This window comes from Oenanthe melanoleuca, chromosome 4 (genome assembly GCF_029582105.1).
Source record: "Oenanthe melanoleuca isolate GR-GAL-2019-014 chromosome 4, OMel1.0, whole genome shotgun sequence".
Taxonomy (NCBI): domain Eukaryota; kingdom Metazoa; phylum Chordata; class Aves; order Passeriformes; family Muscicapidae; genus Oenanthe; species Oenanthe melanoleuca.
In genome coordinates, this window is record NC_079337.1 from 18,919,980 (window position 1) to 18,939,828 (window position 19,849).

Here is a 19,849-nt window from a genome sequence, read left to right on the forward strand (position 1 = left end):
CTTATATAAAATAATACCAATATAAAACCTGTCATACTACAAAACCAGTCTTATTCTCTTATTCTTTCCCCAAGAGTGTTCTTTTTTATTGTTTGCTGAGTAGAAAAAAACCCTGTCTATGCAATGAACAGTAAAAAGGAAAAAAAAAACCCTTGGGTAAGAGAGAAGAGACAGTTCTGACCCGAGGCCTTACTCTGCCATCACTATGCAGCTCACACAACAAAATACTTTGGTTATTCATATATTTAGGTATGGTGAGGTTGCTACGGCAACATCATGTGCTACATACAACTCTTGCTGCTTTTACAGTAGCTGAATTAGTTTTAACATTTTAATCAATTTTAAAATTTTTGTTAGAATTTTTTTATTATTATTATTTAGACTCAGGTACAAACCCGCTGGCATTTGACAAGGCATCTTGTTGCTCGCAATTTATAACAAAAGTTATAACAAAGTTTCCACCAATCCTATACAATATCTGGGGGCAAGCTCCAACCGAAGTGCTGTCACAGACCCTGTTGATTTTACACTACAGTACAACTTCAGTGGGTTCTCATGAGGTAGCTGAGGTAGACCTTCCCTTAATACAAAAGGAAATAAATCTAAGGAACAATAGTTGAAACAACAGAGAATTGCCAGGAATGTCTGTAGACACATTTTGTCTTGGCTGATTATTTACTAGTGAACAACAATTTGACTGCATTGCCAATTTGTAAAATGTAACATAGAACATAAATCTTTGTATCTCACCAGGTCTTAACTCCTATAATCAAACTCCTAAAACCAAATTTCCTTCTACTAAGGACAATGCAAATTAAATTTGTGTCAATTTCAAAATGACTAATTTTAAATTGATTTTTTTTTTGTTTTGTTTTCTTTTGCTTATTTCAGTATTCAGGCCATTATTATATATCACTGATCTATAAATCTTCATAAAGTTCTCTGAAGGCCTACATACCATCTGGTATACTCCTCTATCACTGGCACAGCAACAAAACTGTGTCTTCAGTAAAAACAAGTCAAATGTAACAGCTCTAATGTTGCATGTAAAGCAAATCTGTATATAGATCCTTTTCAAATTTCTGCTGCCATCCTTAAAAAAAAAAACTAAAAAATCCCTCACAAATCAGCCTCCAAAACAATAGCAGACAGCAATCTGTCAGTTCTCCAGTAAGCATGAGCTGTCTAACCAGTGTCATTATCACCTCAAAAAAGACGTTTTTCCTGCCTTGCTTGCCAGGAATTCACAATAGCTTGTTAGCAATACTAATACCTACCAATTACCCAGTCTTTCCAAGTTCAAAGCACTGTAAAAACTGAAGTAATTTGCTGCAGCATTTTCTAGGTTCATGCTAATTCCTGTAAATGAAATGCTTTTAAAATCTGGCATGTTCTGGAGTGTTCTATTTAATCCCCTTCATTTTCACTGTTTTCTTATCTTCAACTTGCTTTTTCTCCCAAGCTCTGGAATTTATGATTTTTTTTCTTATTACTTTGTCCCCAAGACTAATGTTCTTCCTGACTGCCTTGTAGAATCACAAACTGGCCTGAGTGTATGCTCCACTGTACACTTACTTTCTCCAGTTTCACCTTTCTTTTCTCAACTTTTCAAACATTACTCATTCACTTTGGAGCCTCATAGCCCATTTGTCTCTGAAGATTTAACAACATTGACTGTGTCCTCCAAGTCAGTCAAACAAGGTGACTTGACATCTATCACATGCACAGTTTGTCATCCTTTCCTCATGGAAAAAGTGGACAAAGTCTTGTCAGAGTCCTTAACCTTTAGATGCTCAGTGTGTTGCAAAAAGTCAGTGTGAGGCAAGCACATCAGAGGTGCTAACAGCACTACTAATGTGTGCAGAGAAGCTCATGAGCTTTGCCATGGTTATCAGGTCCCAAAAAGGAGCCAAATTCTCTGAGCTAAAGTAAAAGTGTCCTCATGGACTGTACATTTTTCCTCCTCTAACCCACACCCAGCTTTATTTCTGCTGTACCTACAAGCTTCTTTATTCCCACTTTTGGGGTAACTTGCCTTTTAAGCGGGTGGAATTTCAAGTTGTTAGGAGTCTGAACTTGTGCTGACAGGCAAAACTCTCTTCCATTTTCATACTGACCTGCTCTTAGCATGAAAGCCCTTGATCTCTTGCCTTTTTATATGTCAACAGTGAGTCTAGCCCAGGCACTCCTTCTCCAGCACAATTTAGTCCTCCTCAGAGGATAACCTCAGGGGATAACCTCAGATGATCTCTGAACTGCACTGTTCAGACACCAGCCAGTCTGCAAATCCACCTGTGCCTTGGCATCCACCTCAGGGGGCAAAATCACTCTTCTGTTCCATTTACACTGCCATTTATTTGTATTTGGGATTAGCAGAACACAGTTTCCACTAAATTTAAACTCATCTATTATCCAAATTGTAGATGAAATTTGATACGAAGGCAATACATTGCTAGTGAAGCTTGATTTCCTCCAAATCCTTTTTCTTCTCAGTTGCTTGGCTACTGCAATTTAAAAATCAAGTAACTTTAAGGGTGAAAGAACATCTTGTGAGCCCAGAACCACAGAGCTGGCATAATAGATGGGTAAGTGGCTTCTTTTTCTGCTTTTCTGTTAGCTAGCATAATCTCTCCAGACTGTCTTTGTTAGCTGCTGCACCTGGCTCCCCAGTATAATGCTTATTCATTTCTGCCAGGCCTTGAAGCCCTTTATTTCATGTCTGGCTGGTATGTAAAAGGGCAGACATATGAAGGTAGTTTCAGTACCTCTTTGCCACTTCACCATTTCAGCCCTGGCAAGGTTCTCTGTGCAATACCGGGTAACCTCAGGCACCTTTGCACACCTGGCTGCATGTGCTCTGCAACCATACATCCACTGAAACCCAGCATGGCAGCAGGTCCTGACCCAAGACAGGTGTTTTCCCACCAATTCTGCCAAAGAAACACAATGATGGAAACACGTCAAGGAACCTAAGCTGAAAACTGCCCTAAATCCACAGCTGAAGGATGGGGTACCATCCAGAGGGACCTGGAAAAGCTTGAGAAGTGGGTCTGTGGGAATTTCACGAAGTTTGACAAGGCCAAGTGCAGGATGCTGCACCTGGATCAGGGCAAACCCTGGTATCAACACAGGCTAGGGATGAAGAGATCCAGAACAACCCTGCTGAGAAGAACTTGGGGGTGCTGGACATGAGCTGGCAATGGACACTCCCAGCCCAGAGAGCCAAACGTGTCCTGGGCTGCATCCAGAGCAGTGTGGGCAGCAGGGCAGGGAGGGGATTCTGCCCCTCTGCTCTGCTCTGCTCTGGTGAGACCCCACTGCAGGGCTGCAGCAGCTCTGAGGTCCAGCACAGGAAGGACACAGACCTGATGGAACGGGTCCAGAGGAGGGACACCAAGATATCAGAGGGATGGAGCACCTCTCCTATGAGGGAAAGCTGAGAGAATTTGTATTCAGCGTTGAAGAGAAGGCTTAGAAGTGATCAAATTGCGCTTTCCAGTACCTGAAGGGAGCCTACAAGAAAAATAGCGAGAGACTTTTTACAAGAGCACGTAAGTCGACAGGGAAAGGGGGAATGGTTCCAAACTTAAAAGAGAGCAGGTTTAAACAGTTGCAAGAAATTCTTTGCTGTGAGAGTGGTGAGACACTGTAGCAGGTTGCCCAGAGGAGCAGTGAATGCCCCATCCCTGGAAGTGTTCAAGGCCAGGCTGGATGGGTTTTGGGCAGCCCGGAAGATGGAAGGTATCCCTGCCCATGGCAGGGGCATTGGAACTAGGCGTCTTTAAGGACCCTTCCAATCCAGATTACTCTCCGATTGTATCACCCCATATTTAGGGTTCCAGATCTCCTATGACGGTCTTCTCGCGCTTCTCCACCCAAACTTTCCAACTCGGAAGTGCGGGGCGGGGTGTGAACCACGCGACGATTTGGAATCAAAGGCGTCACTCGTGCGGCGCCTGGAGCTGGAACCCACAGATCTACCGGGTCACGGCAGCAGCAGGGTGCAGCCCAAACCCCGCAGACCCCCACGGAACCAGCTCCAGCCCCTCAGCGCCACGGCCGCCCCTCAGGGCAGCGCCTCCCGGGAAAGAGGCGCGAAGGCGCACGCGCCCGCCCGCTCGGGCCGGGCCAGCCGATTGGCGGGCGGGCCCGTGACGTCATCGCCGCGCGCCGGCAGCCCCGCGCCCCGCTCCTGAGGGGAGCGCGTCGTGTGCGCTGTCCGGGCCTCATCCCGCCTTCCCTCCTTCCCTCCATCCCTCCTCCCGCCGGCCGCACTCCTGCCCCGGGCCCGGCCCGGCCCCTGCCGGCCGCCGCCGCCTCACACCGCCCGCCGGGGCCCGCGACAGGTGCGTGTGGGGCCCGCCGCCCTGAGATGAGGAGGGAGGCAGGGGGAGCGCGGGGAAGAGGGAGAGCGGGTGGATGGACGGGCAGGCAGGAGCCTTCCAGCTGCCTGACAGCGTCCCTGGCCTCGCGTTTCTGTGGGAGCGCCGGCCGGTCCCTTCGCCAGCGTTTTCTTATGTGTAATAGACGGGCCCTGTCGGCTCTCTCCCCTTCCTGGCGTTTCCCACAGAAAGGTGAAGAATATGAGCCTCTACAATTTGGACCGGTTCCGCTTCGAGAGGAAGGGGAAGGGCGCGGAGCAGGAGCCCCCGTCCCCGGCGGCCCCGGCGGAGGCACCTGGCGCTGCTGCCGCGGTCGGTGCCGCCGCAGGGGAGGAGGAGGAAGGTACGGATGACAGCAACAGGCCAGTCACCCCGGCTTCGGACGGCTCAGAGAGAACTGGTGAGTCAGGTGGTGTTTTGCATGCAGCCTAAGGGCTGTGTAAGTACTTAACTTGTAGAAATAAAGTAATTGTCTTTTGTTTTTGTGTTTTTCTTTTCGGGTTTTGCCCCCTTGGCTTGTTTTAAAAATGTGTTTTTCTGTGCGCGCATTTTGCAGCAATTTCCACAGAAGTATCCTCGTTTTTAGCAGTGTGTGCTCTAATTGAACCTGTGCATTTACAGGCAAGTCGGTAACCTTCTGAAATAACTTGTTTTATTAATTGATTAAATAATCTTCAGATTAAGTTGAAAGTGTTTTATGTTTTCCTATTTGTTAACTCTATTTACTGATGCTTATTATGCACTAGTATTTTAGGGTTTTTCAAGAAAAAGTGGCTTATATTTGTCTGATAGATACAACACTGTAGACTTAACTTTTTGAGTAGAGTCCTTGGCTAATGCACTTTGAAGCATCTCAGATGGATTTGGAAAGAAAGAGAACAGTTTCTTTTCTCTTGGGCCTGGTTTTTTAAAGAGCTGAGAGACCTGGTAATGATTCTCAGAAGCTGACTGTGTAAATGGTTTTGTCCTAGTGTTTGTTCTCTTTTGGGGCAGAAGCTTGGGGTTTTCATGGCAATGTCAAAAACTTGATTGTGTTGTAGTGTGTACAGCAGGGATGTGCTGTTCCTATTTGAGTTGGTTGGTTAATACTGATGACTGAAATTGTTGTTGGCTGTGTAATCTCATTCACCAGTAGGTTTTTCGTGTTACTGAGGAAGTGTGATACGAACAGACAGTATCTCCTGCTGATTATTTGGTATTTCTCAGACATGCCATATAACTTCTGGTGTAGTTGTCGAGTTACAGGTGTTATTGGAGAGATCAGACAGACCTTGACTATGCATTTATTCAGAATTGAAACAGCTATTTTGTTGATGTTGTTTAAGTACGTGTTGTTTTTGCACGTGACTTTCTCGTGGTGCAAGGCAGTTTTTCACAATACCTTATCCATGTGATAGCAAGAGAACCTTTCATGCACAAGGAGGAGTTCCTTTTTTAGAGCATAGCCAAGTCAGAATTACAGGAGATGGATATTTACTCTTCCCTAAATTTTGGTTTAGTGCAGGTTGCCTGTTTTCAGTTGATTGGAGTGCTCTTGTGTTTACTTTAGCAAATATTGAGCAGTGTTCTGTGTTAAAAATAAAATATATAACACATGTGAGTTGCAAGTCTGGAATTGAGTAACCTGTCCACTGTCCACTTGGTGACAGGGAGAACCTTACAGAAGAAGCAAGCAGCTGTTAATTCTGGTTAATTCTGCACCTGTGTCTTTGTAATGCTTGTATGAAAAAATGAGCACTGAAGAAGTGCACTTTGGAACAGGTGTTCCCTTCCTGCTTGTGGTAAATCATTGCCTTGTGCTATGGAGGGGTTACTGAGTGCAGGGGCCCTTCTTGAACTGTGAATGTAGTTGTGCAGTAATGGATGGTGCTGCTTGTTTTGGAGCTTATTGTGTTTGGGATTTACTTTGTTTTAATATTATGTTTCTGCCCTTAATCTGCCTATGTGCTTTGTCAGTATAAGCATGTTGCTGGACCACAGCTGCCAACAAATTTTAGTGCTTGTTTTTCACAATGCTGGTTTCCCTTGTCTTAAATTCTGCAGGGCTAGGACTGTGGAGGAGAAGGGCTGTAATACCCAATTTAGAGGATGAGTTTAGATACAAGATACTAAAAAGAAAGGTGAAGGCCAGCCTGAAAGAAATGTAATGCAAGGCTAAGTAGTTGTGAGGAAAACTAATGGGAGATGGTGGTAGCTAGCAGTGAAACAGGGTGGAGTGCATGAGCAGACAAAACTGCAACAGGTGTCCAACTGAAAAAAGCATCCATGGACACAGATGCTGGTGTAGAACAGGGGCACTAATTAGCATTTAAAATTGAGATGTAATTAGTAGTGCTCTGCATATACATGATGCTTCATCTTTCACAGATATTCAGTGTTAAAGAAGATTAAGTGGTTTCATGATTTTTTCTCCCACTTATTTGCACATCAATGTTATATAACCTATTAAAAATTAATAACCTTTTAAGAAATGAAATCACATTTTCTAAATCTACAGAGATAAACAAAATATAAAACCCTCAGATTTTGTCAGCATGTTATGAGGCACTTAAATGTAATAGGGAAGACTAGATTTGATTAGCAGATGCCTATCCCTAATTAGTGTCAGGAAGACAGTATTTTTATTGCTTTGGGTCAAATAAAACAGTCAGCTTGTTTTTTTGTTGTTGTTGTTTTTATTGCTGAATGGTCATGGAGAAAGCCCAAAGATGAATTTATGACACTGTGTGCTCTCTGATGCTAACTGCCAACGAGTCTGGCTATGGAGTTGTTCTATACAGGAAGCAGTTTGCACCAAGTTCTCCAAAAATAACTTGCCCTAATGCTCAGCCAACCATGTGAGGGCAACAATTACTGAGATTTCTTCTAAAGACAAACAAAGTGATTAATAAAATAGTGGTACAAGAAACTGGGGAAAGAAGAGGAGAGTGATCTTTATTTCACTTATACAAACAGAAATGCTATTAAACAGCTAACGGCTTGGGGTTTTGTTCTACTTCCTTTGGTATTGTTCAACCACAGTGTGTATCTAAAAAGAATTTAAAAATCTGACTTTTTCCTTCAGGAGCACAAATAGTTCAATATGATTTCCAAGAAATTTGTTCAGATTTCTGTTTTATCAAGTGCCTTGAAATGCGTGTCTAACAAGGTATGGTATTGTCTAAATGTCATCTATCTTAGAAAAACGTAATCAGATGTTGTCTGTTGTTTCATGAACCACCATTATCCTTTCAGGCATTTTCTTTACTTTTGTTTTCCTAGAACTAACCATTATTGGTAGATTTTCTCCGTTTATGTCTGTAGGCCATGCTTCTTGTTCGTTTGTGTTGAACATGCATTCCTTATGCTTTGATAAGCAATTTGTGGTGTGATGGCCACAAGAATTGGTCATCTTTATACACTTGTCTGTATTCAAAATTGCACAGACCTGCAGTGACTTTGCAGCCAGGTGGGAGGGAATAATTCTGAATTGCATTTGCTGAAGGATAGAAACCATCTCTGGGGATAGTTACCAAGTTATACATGGTAGCTGTCTCTTAAAATAGGTAGAAAAGTACACTGGAGTGGCTTACTACAGTTTTTCATGCAAATTAGTATTATTTACTGAAGAGTTCTATATCTCTTAATCCGTTAAGGAAACGGTGAAGCATCTTAATTTTCATGTAGATGTTTTTAATTATGTAAATAGCTGGGTGTATTAAAATAATGAGATTATTCTACACAGTTGTAGAAATGGAGCACAACTATACCAGAACTGAACAAATTAAAATAATTACCAACATGAATTTCAAAATGAAGCTTGTATTCCGGTCTCAACAAGCATGCTTACAAAGCTTCCAAAAAGAATTAAAATAAAAGTTGTAAAATAAATTAAACTACGGTATATAACCCTGTTATTGATGGCTGATGTTGTTGATATCCTCTCTATAATGTTTGAATTTGTATATTAAATGACTACACTTTGAGATTATAATGCTCAGAGCTCACTTGCATTGGGACTATTGGGTGGGGTTTTTTTTTTTTTTTTTTTTGTTTGGTTTGGTTTGGTTTTTTTTGTTCTGTTGTCATTTTCTTTAGGATCTGAGGAAGTCCTGTCTTTTGCTTATGTCTCAGTTCATAGACTGTAATTCTGCTTAGAGTATTTCTAGAAAAAAAGTGATGACTGAAATACCTAGTGAAGTTTTCTAAGGGTTCATAAGTTCTAAGGGACGATATGTTGAAGTAATCATCATTTTTAAAGGGCTGCTTTAAGATGCATCTTAGAGTAATACTGACATTTAGGATTATTTTAGCCAATGGAAAAACCTTTCCTTTGAAGAGGGAATACTTATTACCTTGTAGACTTGAGCAGCATGTGCTTGATACTGCTTTCCAAAACTAGGTGGAAGTTACTTTCTATTTGACAATGCTTGTTGAACAGTGCTAGGAAATGTGGTAAGCCTCTGAAGTATTGCCTCAGTTTTTGCTTTTGTTTTACCTTTATTTTCACTTGGGAGAGAAGAAGTTGGGTTTCTCAGAGTGTGGTGTATGGTTTGTGTAGGAGGTTGTGTTTAGAATTACAGGTCATTGTGGGTTTCGGTTCTAATGTTAATGTGTGCATGTAGGGATACTTATGAGTTCCTATTTCTAATCTCAGAATCAAATACTGGTTTTAGGATTGCAGGCATTCCTTAATAGTTCTTTTGAATTGCCTGTAATCAGAAAATTCTGCCTCCAACAGTTACATCTTGTGGCAATAACTTTAATCTGTTGCTACTCTACAAGGATACAGTTTGCTCTAAATATGAGGAGACTCCTTATTACTTGTGTGATTTCTGCTTCCCCCCCACTTAGTAGAGGAATTTGTTCAGTGAGCTAGGTGGAGAAAGGGCAGAAGACTGAGCTTTTTTTTGAGAGGGAGAATGTTTTGGTTTTTTTTTTTTTTTTCCTTTTATAAGTATAGGAGTAAGGAGTTGTCATGAAGACTGGATAGTAATTGCTAAATAAAATTAAAATAAAATGAGAAATCACTAAGGAAATAGTAAATACTCTTTATTTAAATATAAACCTTGTCTAAGGTTTATACTGTAAAGGAAAAAATTACTATTAAGACCATTTTATTTTTGTAAAATTTCCTTGTGTTTTAAAATTCAGTAAAGATGCCTCCTAGCAAAGTTGTCATCAGTACCTGTCATTTCCATGTCATGCTGCTTGCAGGGAGAATATGCATGGAATTTAGTCTAACCTACAAGGCAAAGAACAATGAAAACTGCCTTGGTCCATTCTGTTAATTCAGTATAGATGAGAAATTCTCATTTCTTACAGACCTGTTTTGATATTGAATCACATTTTTTAATGCGTTTTGTATTTCTGTCCTATTGTGAGAGGTCTGTTTTGCTCCTCTCCTGTATTCATCCAAAAACTTAATCAGTTTTCAGATGAAGCAACTGCATCAAGGACAACACATCTCCTTCCAAAAATAGACAGATAGAAGAAGGTACTGCTCAGGAAGCTTCCACTGCCAACATGTTTGTCTTGGATGCAGGGAGGATTGTCTTGGAACAGTGTACTACTACTTCAGAGCTGATAATTTTTAGGCTTTCCTAAATTTGCATGTGTATGGGCTTTTCAAAATAAGGTTCATTTGCGAAGTGGGACTTTTGCCTCTTCTAAAAATCATTACCATAATCCTGTATCGTGCTTTGAAAATGATAGAAAATATTTAAATTTTGATAGCTCAACTAAAATTAATTCTTTTATCACAAATGAAGGAATTAGATGCTATGTAGCTTCTTTCTGCATTTGTCTATCAGATGAATTTATTCTAGCTGCATCTGTGTCTACTGTCTGCTGGCAAATCAGCTTTGCAAAGTGATGTTACACCCTAGTAATTTAACTCAAGTTTCTGCATTAGTGAATGGAGGCAAAAGAAACTACTTTCACTTCCAGCCAAAATTGTGGTTCAATAATTAATTGGACTTAGCAGCACCACTGGTGCTTGGTTCACAAGCACATGAGTTTTAAAAATGGATGGTCTGTTAGAAGGGAGAGGATGTCTGTGATGCTTTCTTTGTGTTAAGAGAATTTAAGATGTTTTTATATGATGACTTCTACTGACAGTAGTACCACTAAAACACAACTTTCTCAGAAGTTTGTGGCTGACTCTCCTATGCCTTATCCTGGATTTTTCCTTCGTGGGCTAATGTCACCTTGTTGAGGGATCCATTCAATACAGGTAGCTCAGTGTGTGGCTGCAGGTTGAGCTGTGGGTGGGGAGAGCCCCAGACAAGAGGCAGGGAACTGCTGCTCCCTTGCACAAAGGTCCCAGGTAGGGGACGGGACACTCCAGAGCTGATGACTCCAGACTTCCCTGCACTTAGTCTGTGAGGGTGTAAAAGCCCAGGATTTTTTTTTGTTTGGGATTGCTACTCAGAGGCACCAGCACGAGCTGTGATTGTTATTACACCATGTATAAATGATATTGGGGATCTGGACATCTGAGACTGCTCTGGGAAACCTCATATGACTCTGAGTGTGGGATCTATAGCTGCAAAGGGGTCTTCTTCCCATCTCAGGTGCTCCCAGAGTGGCTCCTGGATGGTTGGATAGGCAAATTTCTTTAACAACCTGGAGGCTTAAGGCTTAAATGATTGCTCTTTTGAACTGCCATTGACCTTTGTTGATGTTTCTTCATAGGCACTGAGTTACATTCACTTCCATCCCTTTAACCACTATTAAACTCCATTTTAAAGTTGTTTTCTTCTTTTTCTGTAGTGTACTCTGTAACATTTGGTACCATATTTTTTTAGTTTATTGGGTGCCTTTCCATTTCAAAGCCTGTGCAGTTTCCTATGTCAGCCAATAGCTTGTACTTTTAGGATTTATATTTTTTTTCTGTTCATTCAGTGCTGCCAGAATGAGTTATTTTAAGTTTATTTTCCATAAGATTTCTTTCATACAGAAATGCTCTCTGCAGCTGTCATGTTCTCTGCTCTGTCCATCAATTTTTCTCTCTTCATAGAGAAAAGAGAGAAATATGCCTATGTTTCTATCTGTGTTCAGTCAGCTTGGAAGTAGTTCAGAGGACTTTCATCATTATTCATTTATCTAAAAATAAGTATTTATTTCTAAGTAGTTATTAACCTAAAATACATCTTCTCAAACTTCCTAGTATAAAAATTGTTTGTTTAATGTTTGCCAGGTAAGTTCCCATTTAGAGGAATGCAGCTTACAGGAATTTTCTGTGCATGGGAGTGTGAGTTCTGTTTAACTGGCTGTTGTGTCTCTGAAGAAATCACAGCTATCTGATGCTCTAAGTACAATTAAGTGAAGTTATAAGTCATTGTCTTCTCCTTTTTCTCCTTTTGAAATGGCTTGCACAGAGTATTCCACCATCCCAGAAACTCCTGAAGCTCAGAGGACGGTGAAAGAGTCTTATTTCAAGCGCCAGCGAGGGGTGCAGTTCCTCGATGTGTCTGACAGCGAGGAGGAGGAGCCCAGAAACGTCGGTGCTGCCAAGGAAGCCTGGGCTCCGAGGAGAGAGGTGGCCGCAATGTACGCTTTGACTAGCTTTCTGTCGTGTCTCTGACCCTCACGGGGTGTTCTCAGTTGGAACACTGAATTGAAACTCAGAGCCTGGGCTGGGTTCTGGTTTGCTCCTTTGGGGTTCAGCTTCCCTGGTTTTCCAGGGAAGAAGTACCCAGCTAAAACATTTTCTCGGAGGAGTTCTGCGATGTTGAAATGTATGATGTTTGTTAATTTATACATTTTTGCCTTTGCCCTTCTGTGAAATCCTTTTAGTGCAACTTGAAAACTGTACAACACTTGCTTTACTAATGTTAAACCATTGGAGTTGAATTTTTTTGTTTATTTATTTGACAGGGAAGCAAATAGAGTGTGTAGCATGAGTCCCGAGGTAAACTTAAGTATGAGTTGCATGGTGTGTTTCTTGTGCATAGTGAAAACTATTTCTTTCCTAAGTCATTTGGAAATTTATAATTTTGAATGTGCTGGGAGGAACGTCACTGTGCAGGAGTCAGGCTTGTGTCTGTGCTAGAAAAGCACCGTTGAGAGAGCAGGTGAGAAAAACGTGGATAAACATCTGCAGCCATTTGGAGTTTAAAGGACTCCATGCTAGTTATATGTCTGTGTAGTAATTGTGCCCTCTAGATATTCTTGTATTAAGCAAAACAAGGTGGCTTAACCTGCTTTTTTGATAGACTAGTTGAATTAATGGGCAGAAAACTGTGGGAATTGCAGCCTTAACAGGTGTAGTCTCTTGTCAGGTTTTCAGTACTACACAGAGCATGGAGTTACTGGGGGCTTACAGCAGAAGTGGAATAATGCATTTTCCTGCTGCTGTTACCTGAAATATTGGTGTTGTGTGGTTTGGGGTTTTTTTTTAGCATTTCCTCCAAAAAGTTTTAACTTAAGGCAGCTAATTGAAAAGGAGAAAAAAAAAAAAATCAGCAGTTACAAGTGAGCTCTTGCTTCTGCCTGTGATTTAAGTTGTAGATTGTGCAAGGAGACAAAGGTGGCCAGCTGGTTGCATGCATCAAATTAGCTTGTGTGCAGTGCTGTATAAATGCAATTACTCTGCTTCTGGGATCAGTCCCACCTGGAAGCTTTTCAGGTGGTTTTGTACCTTGTGGAGCTGATGCTGATAAATCACGCAGGATGCAACTTGTAGAGCTGCTGCTTGCTATTCCTGTACTGTGTTGTGGTTGCTGGCAGTGAGAGATGGGCAGCAAGGTGTCTCCTAGTGGGATTGATGAACTTGAGGCTACATCCTCTTGTACTCCTGAACGTTTCTGTGTAGCCACCAGGCACCTCAGTGCCCGATACTTTGTCCCAGTGTGCTGGCTCAGGTGCTGATGAATGTGCACAGGACTCATGGAGCTGTCTCACAAGCAGCTTTTCTGGTTGAGCTAACAAACAAATTGAGAGCATGGCAGGAGTTAGCTGGGATCCATCCAGGCTTAGGAGCTCTGGCTTTGCATAGAATCAGTCAATTCAGTGTCTGCATTATGGATTTTAGTGCATGTGTTGCCCAGTTTGGGAGGTTAGTGGGTGGTTTCTTGTGAGTTTTTGCTTCTTTTTTGCAGAATATCCTAGCTTCCTTTGTTCTGAACTAGGTACAGAACAGCAGAAAGTTTAGACTAGAAAATGCATCTTTGCTAAAGAAAGTGTGCTACAGGTTTTGCTGCCAGAGAGTCACTGTCTGGACTCTGTTGGAAAAAAAAGCAGAATCTAACAAAGGCCTTTTGGGTCAGAGTTGCTTAGTAGTTAAATCAGTGTTTCTTTATGCTAGATAAGAATGTGATTATACATAGAGGACAAGATTTATGAAGTATGCAGCTTGGCTTTGTTGACAAGTGTCTAGATATTATTCCCTGATAGGAAGGGATAAGATAATAGCAATTTCATTTTGGATTGATTTTCTTTTTTACATGCGCTTTTTAAAAGAAACCTTCTTTGTTATCAAGGCAGAAAGATCAGAAATATGCCAATGGATTTTAATATATTTCATTAAATTTTTTTTTAAAAGTGGAAGTAGGACTCATGTTTTGAGGCTTACAACTCAATGCCTCGATGGACTGAAGAATAATTTGGGTTTTCTCTTACTTCCTTACTCTTAAGAGGCACAGCCAGAGAGTCCATGTAGCTGTGTGTGTCTTTAGGAAAGGGAAAAAAGGATTCTTTGATGAACAGTTATCTTTGTGTATCTTCTATGTGACACATACATATTATTCCATAATTCTATTGCAATCTGCCTGTTGCAACTGCTAAAGAAAGCTATACTGAGGAAAACCAGGCTTATTTTTAGTCTTTTACCTATATTTGTATAGAGAGAACTGCAGGCAAGCATTTCTGATGGTGAAATCCCTATGAAATGGCAAACTCCATAGAGTTCAATTAATTTTGCCTTCCTAAAAGGAGATTTTTATATTTCTATGGAAGGAAGGAGGATGGGAGACTTGTGCTTAGGTTCAGTCTTATCTGTGCTACTTAATATCTTGAAAGATACATAGGGGGGTTGCTTTTCCTGCAAATTAGCTCTAATAATCAATCTTGCAGTAAATTCAGGACTTTTTTTCAGAAAGGCTCTTCTTATATTTATACATTTAAAAAACTGCACAAGGAACTTTGAATTTTCTTTCTCAGTGAGCTGAGAACTAGGACAGGGAGTTGATACTGCACCTGGAAAGTGTTTACACAGAACCTAATCCAAATCTGGGCAAATAAACACTAGCAAAGCTGTTTGAGATTAAACTTGGGGTAGTCTGATGTAATTCAGGTAGCTGAAATGATAAAGTGTATTAAGGTGGTTATTATTAAATTATAAATAATCTTTTATAGTACAATATGAGGGTAAGTCATGGTATTTCCCTTGTCCATTCTTCCTTTCTTCTTTCCTTTGCTAAGTTAAAATCGTTTGGTGCAAAGAGGAGACTGTACTTGATACATGTCTAACTTTGTCCTGAATAGATGTATCCCTTTGCATATAAGTTGATCCAGAGTTACTGAACACAATCTTAGTGCATTTTGTGCAATCCTGGTAGTAGAGTTAGTTTACAGTAATATTCTGATAGAATATTAAGCAAAATTTTATTAAGCAAAAATAAATTTTAATTCTTTTTTTATTCTCCCTTACATTGTAGCTCTGAACTGTCTAATGATGATGACCAGTCTGAAGAGGAAATGCCCCAGCTGGGGCTTGTAAATGGTGGGGAGCAGCAGCCAGCTGTGAAGGAGGATGTAGAGGAAGATAACAGAGACTCAAAGTTGCAAATAATGAAGGAACATTTTCCCCAGAGAAGTGACCAAGAATTATTAAAAGTAATAATGCTCAGTTCTTTGATTTATTTTGATTATTATTTTATAGGATTTTATAGGCAGTTTTTCTAAGCTGACTTCATTACAGGGTACAGTCTTTTGGTGAGTTAATTCTGTCTGGATGCCAGATGTCCACTAAAGCTGCTCTGTCACTCTGCTTCTCAGCTGGTCAGGGAAGAGAATAGAATGAAAGACTCATGGATCATGATAAAGACACAGAGAGATGGCTCACTAGTTACTGTCGTGGGTAAAACAGACTCAACTTGTGAAAATTACTTAATTTATTACCAATCAGATCAGAGTAATGAGAAATAAACCTAAATCTTAAAACACTTTTCCCCCCTCCCCTCCCTTATTTTGGAGCCTAACATATTTGTGATTTTCTCTACCTGCTCCCCCCTCCACACCAGCAGTGCCTGGGAATGGGATATGGGCACTGCAGTCAGTCCATCAGCCCTCCTTGGCAGGAGGGCTCCTCCCACCCTTCCCTTGCTCCAGAGTTGGATCCCTTTCCATGGTGTGCCATGCTTCAGGAACAAGCTGCTCCATTGTGGGTCACTTCCACAGGGTCACCAGTCGTGCCAGCAAACCTGCTCTGGTGTGGGCCCTTCTCTCCGTGGGTCCTACCAGGAGCCTGCTTTCAGGGAGGGCTTCCCACATGGTCACAGCAGCTGCTCTGCTGTTCTGTTCTCCACAGGCTGCAGGTGGATCTCTGCTCCACCTCGGACCTCCAGGGGCTGCAGGGGCACAGCTGCCTCAGCATGGGCTTCACCACTGGCTGCAGGGGAATCTCTGCTCCAGCAGCTGGAGCACCTCCAGCCCCTCCTTCACTGACCTTGGTGTCTGCAGGGTTGTTTTTCTCTCGTGAATTCTCCTTCTCTCCTGCTGCAGTTGTGTTGTTCTCCTCCATTTTCCTACCCCCTTTCCTTCTTAACTGTTATCTATTCGTGCTGCCACTGTCTCTGATGGACTTGGCCTTGGTCAACATCAGGACTGTGTTGGAGCTGATTGGCACTGGCTCTCTTGAATATGAGGGAAGCTTCTGGTGCCTTCTCACAGAAACCACCTGTGTAGCCCCTGCCACTTTCAAACTGGGCCATGCAAACACAGTGCAGCTCTTCATTGTTAATAGCAAAAGGGTAAAAGTAACATTTTAGTGAAGTACAGCTGTGTAACATTTCCACATACATGGGAACTTGGATATCTATAAAAATGAATATATACGCTTCAAATAAATACCTTTAGGTAAGTTCAACAACATTGAACTCCAATGTATGGAAAATTTTTTGAGTATTTCTTTGTTGTGACATTTAATCTTACTTGTGGCTGTCTCAATTGATAACTATTAGTAACTGCTGTTGTTGGGATGAGCTAACTGATGAATTGCAGAATGAGTGAAGTCACTGCCATCTTCCAGTAGATAAAACTCTGTGCAAGCTACATTTATGACATTCAACATGCAAAGACTTTAGTACTTCCAGTGAGGCAAAGGGTAGGTTTGAACTTCCTATAATGTATTCTGATTATGCTGACATGTGAACATGAGAACTCTTGGCCACTGTCCAGTGTACAATACAAATCTACAGGTAGCTCCTCCAAGTGAGACATGGTAGCTCATTACAGTAAAATACCTTCAGTACAGTGCATGGTATTTTTAGCAAGGTTACTTTTCAATGCTAATATGTAACTAGGTTTTCACTAGCTTTAATTTATAAAGCTAAATGCATTTAAATTAATATATAAAGTTTACTGGTTGTTGAAATGGCATTGAAGAAATACAGACGTTTTACTGGTGCTCCCTACTGAGTATTTTGTTTCCAAATGGACCAAGCTTTATTCTTAGGCTCCCTTTATTTTAGGAAGAACAAAAGAGTTGCAAGTAGCAATTTTAAAATTCTCCTTCTGAACCTTGTAATTTAAATTTTTTGTGTATGTCCAGAATTTATCTTCAGTTTTTAGCTGCACAGAATTAATTTGATTCAAAGACTGATAAAAGTTCATTGTAGCTTAGTAACTTGCTAGAAATGCTATGTGCTGTGTCTAACTGCTGTTTTGTGACTTAGCTACTGAGCAGCATGTGAGGCTGATGGTGTTTGTTTTCAGGAGAGTGCAAGATAGCTCCTGTATCAGCAGAACTTTGTAGAAAATGGGCGCTGTGCAGAATTTTTTCTGCAGTTATATAGCTGCAACATTTTTGAAGGAGGGCAGAGGAATATCAGGTTGTTCCTTCATGAAGGACCTGAAGCAGGCTCTCCTGATAAACTTGACACAACTGATGAAGGCTATTGAGGAAAAAAATCATGAACCTTTTGAAAAAGCCAAATTAAGGTGCTGTTTCCAAATGTGGACTGATACTTGGGAATCAGAATTCCTTGTAGCTTAATTTTTTGTGGCCTTTTTTCATATTTGTAGCATTTAGGTAATTTGTTTTGTTGCTGTTACCTCGCAGAAAGCCTTCTAAAAGTCTCAACATGCAGTTTGTAAAACAGATCAATGTTGAGATTACATGTGGATGGAGAAACAATCTAGGGCTGCAAGGATGTATTGATAAACCTTGAGGCATATTATACATTTCAAGCATTTACTTGCAGGAAATGGACCAGTGCATCACAATAGTATTCAAACACTTTGAGTTAATAAACTAGGGGGTTTTATCTTGCTTTATGATAGCAGCATTGAATAGTCTTTAAAAAAAAAAAAAGCTGCTAAGTAAATCTGCCAAGTTTGTTTGTGAAGTAGGAAAGAAAGCGATAATAAATGACATTGGATTCAAAATATTTCCAGTCTGTGTTTCAAAGGGTTTCCAAATACAGCTTATGTGATCAGTCCAGCTAATTTGATACCTCTTAGTTTTGCTCTTGGATTTTATAATAGGTGTATATTTGGGGGGTATTTTAAAAGTATTTTTCAGTCACAGCTTCCTCTGTTCAACTGGATTAAATTTCTCCACTTAGCAGTTGGCTTTTTTTTTTTTGTTTTGCAGCTGGTAGAATCAGCATGCACAATGGATGAAGCAGTAGCTGCTGGTTTGAAGCTCAATTACAAAGGTATGTTACAAAAAAAAACAAAACACGAAACAAAAACCAAACCCATAAGCTGTAGCTTATTCAGTGAAATTGGTTAGGAGGTATTTAAAAAGTGGTAAAGCTTTTGCTAAAAGTTACAGTACTCTTTGTTTGTTGTAATAACACAAAACCGAATTTACAGGCTTTGCAGGGAGAAGGATGAGAAGAGGATGTGGATCAAGATCTGTAAATAAAACCAGAAAGTGGAAATTGTTCTGTGACGCTCAGGATTGCTTTGCTTGTGGTTTCTTGAGTTATTCTGTTCTTGCTGATTCCTTCTTTGTCCAGAATTTGAGGCAAATAGTAAGGACTTAGCAAAAGTAATTCTAAATGTTCTAGGTGAGCTGCCTGGTAGTATGGAAAAATATGATGAGTATGTAGTCATTAATATGTGAATATTGTTTGTATCAAGGCCCATCACAGTTTTTTTGTTCAGTTTGCTTTCAAGACCTGCTTGTAATTCTCAATAAGAACTGTTAGTATTAAACATCAGACAGATCCCACTGTTTTTCTAGCAAAACATCACCCAAACCATGCTTTTGAACCCTCGGTGCTTATTTAGGGGTGTCTGTTCTGCGCCTCAATGTATGCAGTCTCGTACTGTTACCAAAACAAAGAAACAAAGCTAAACAAAAAACCCAGCACGTTTTGTGGGAGTGTGTTGCAAGTGTTAGATGTGTAAAAGGGTCATAATTTGTAGGCCGTGGGTTTGTTTCATGACATCACCCAAGTCCAGGATTAAGTCTTGTCTTATGTTTTTGATTTGTTGGAGTTGGTCAGGGAAGAGTGGAATGCTGATATTATAGAAAGCCGATCAACCATCTGTTTCCAGTTCAGTTGTCCAAGGTTTTCCTGAGGGATCTTCATGGAAATGATGGAAAAGGCTATTTATGATCACTCTCGATTGTTTAGTTGTTCTAAGTAGTTCATGTGTCTTTTCATGCAGGATCTTATGGTCTGGATAATACTTCTAGGAGGAAGTGTATGCTGAGGGAGAACTGTTTTACTCCTGTTTTTTAACAACACTTTTTGCTTATTTAGTTCCCCCTCTTATGTTTACTGTATTTTTATTTTCTTATTTTCATATAAAAGATGAGATTTTTAACAATTTCCAAGAAGCTTTAAAAACATTCAGGCTATGAAAGGATGTTTTTGTGGTTTTTGTTGTTTTCTTAACTAACCAGACCATTTTGAGTTTGTCACTGTGTGCATGGTCCCATTCTATAGATGGAAATTCTTGGATACTGGCAATAGGAAACAAGACTGGCATGTTTTGAGAAATACACTGAGTGCTGCTGTTTCTGGAAGACTGATTACTTTTCAAGGGTTTTGATAAATATTAATCCAATCTAAGCTACTATATATCCTTAAACTTTGTTGCAGTTCACAGTGTTTGAACTAAATCACTTTGATTTCTGGTATGTAGACCCTGCCTTTTGGCCATTTTTGTGTTGATTTAAGAATGTTGTTTCACATCCTTTAAATATGAGCCACGGGAAAGTCATCTTGGCAGCAAAATTCTCACTAATCACAGCTGTTGTATAAAATATTTAGTTAGGAGTAAGCATGCCTGACAGTGATGGTATA

General features: G+C 40.5%; 1 protein-coding gene across 2 annotated transcripts in view; it reads left to right on the plus strand.

The window, feature by feature from the left end:
- Positions 1-4,162: 4,162 nt before the first annotated feature.
- SMARCAD1 (SWI/SNF-related, matrix-associated actin-dependent regulator of chromatin, subfamily a, containing DEAD/H box 1) overlaps positions 4,163-19,849 on the plus strand; it is a 42,133-nt gene continuing 26,446 nt past the window's right edge. The window contains exons 1-5 of one of the 2 annotated variants that reach the window (XM_056490447.1): positions 4,163-4,346; positions 4,571-4,782; positions 11,744-11,915; positions 15,023-15,200; positions 18,181-18,244. In XM_056490447.1, coding sequence (XP_056346422.1) covers positions 4,584-4,782; positions 11,744-11,915; positions 15,023-15,200; positions 18,181-18,244 — 613 coding nt within the window. In that variant the 5' untranslated portion in view covers positions 4,163-4,346; positions 4,571-4,583. Of the gene's footprint in view, positions 4,347-4,570; positions 4,783-11,743; positions 11,916-12,003; positions 12,104-15,022; positions 15,201-18,180; positions 18,245-19,849 lie in introns of those variants that run through there. The other variant, XM_056490448.1, reaches the window with a different exon arrangement.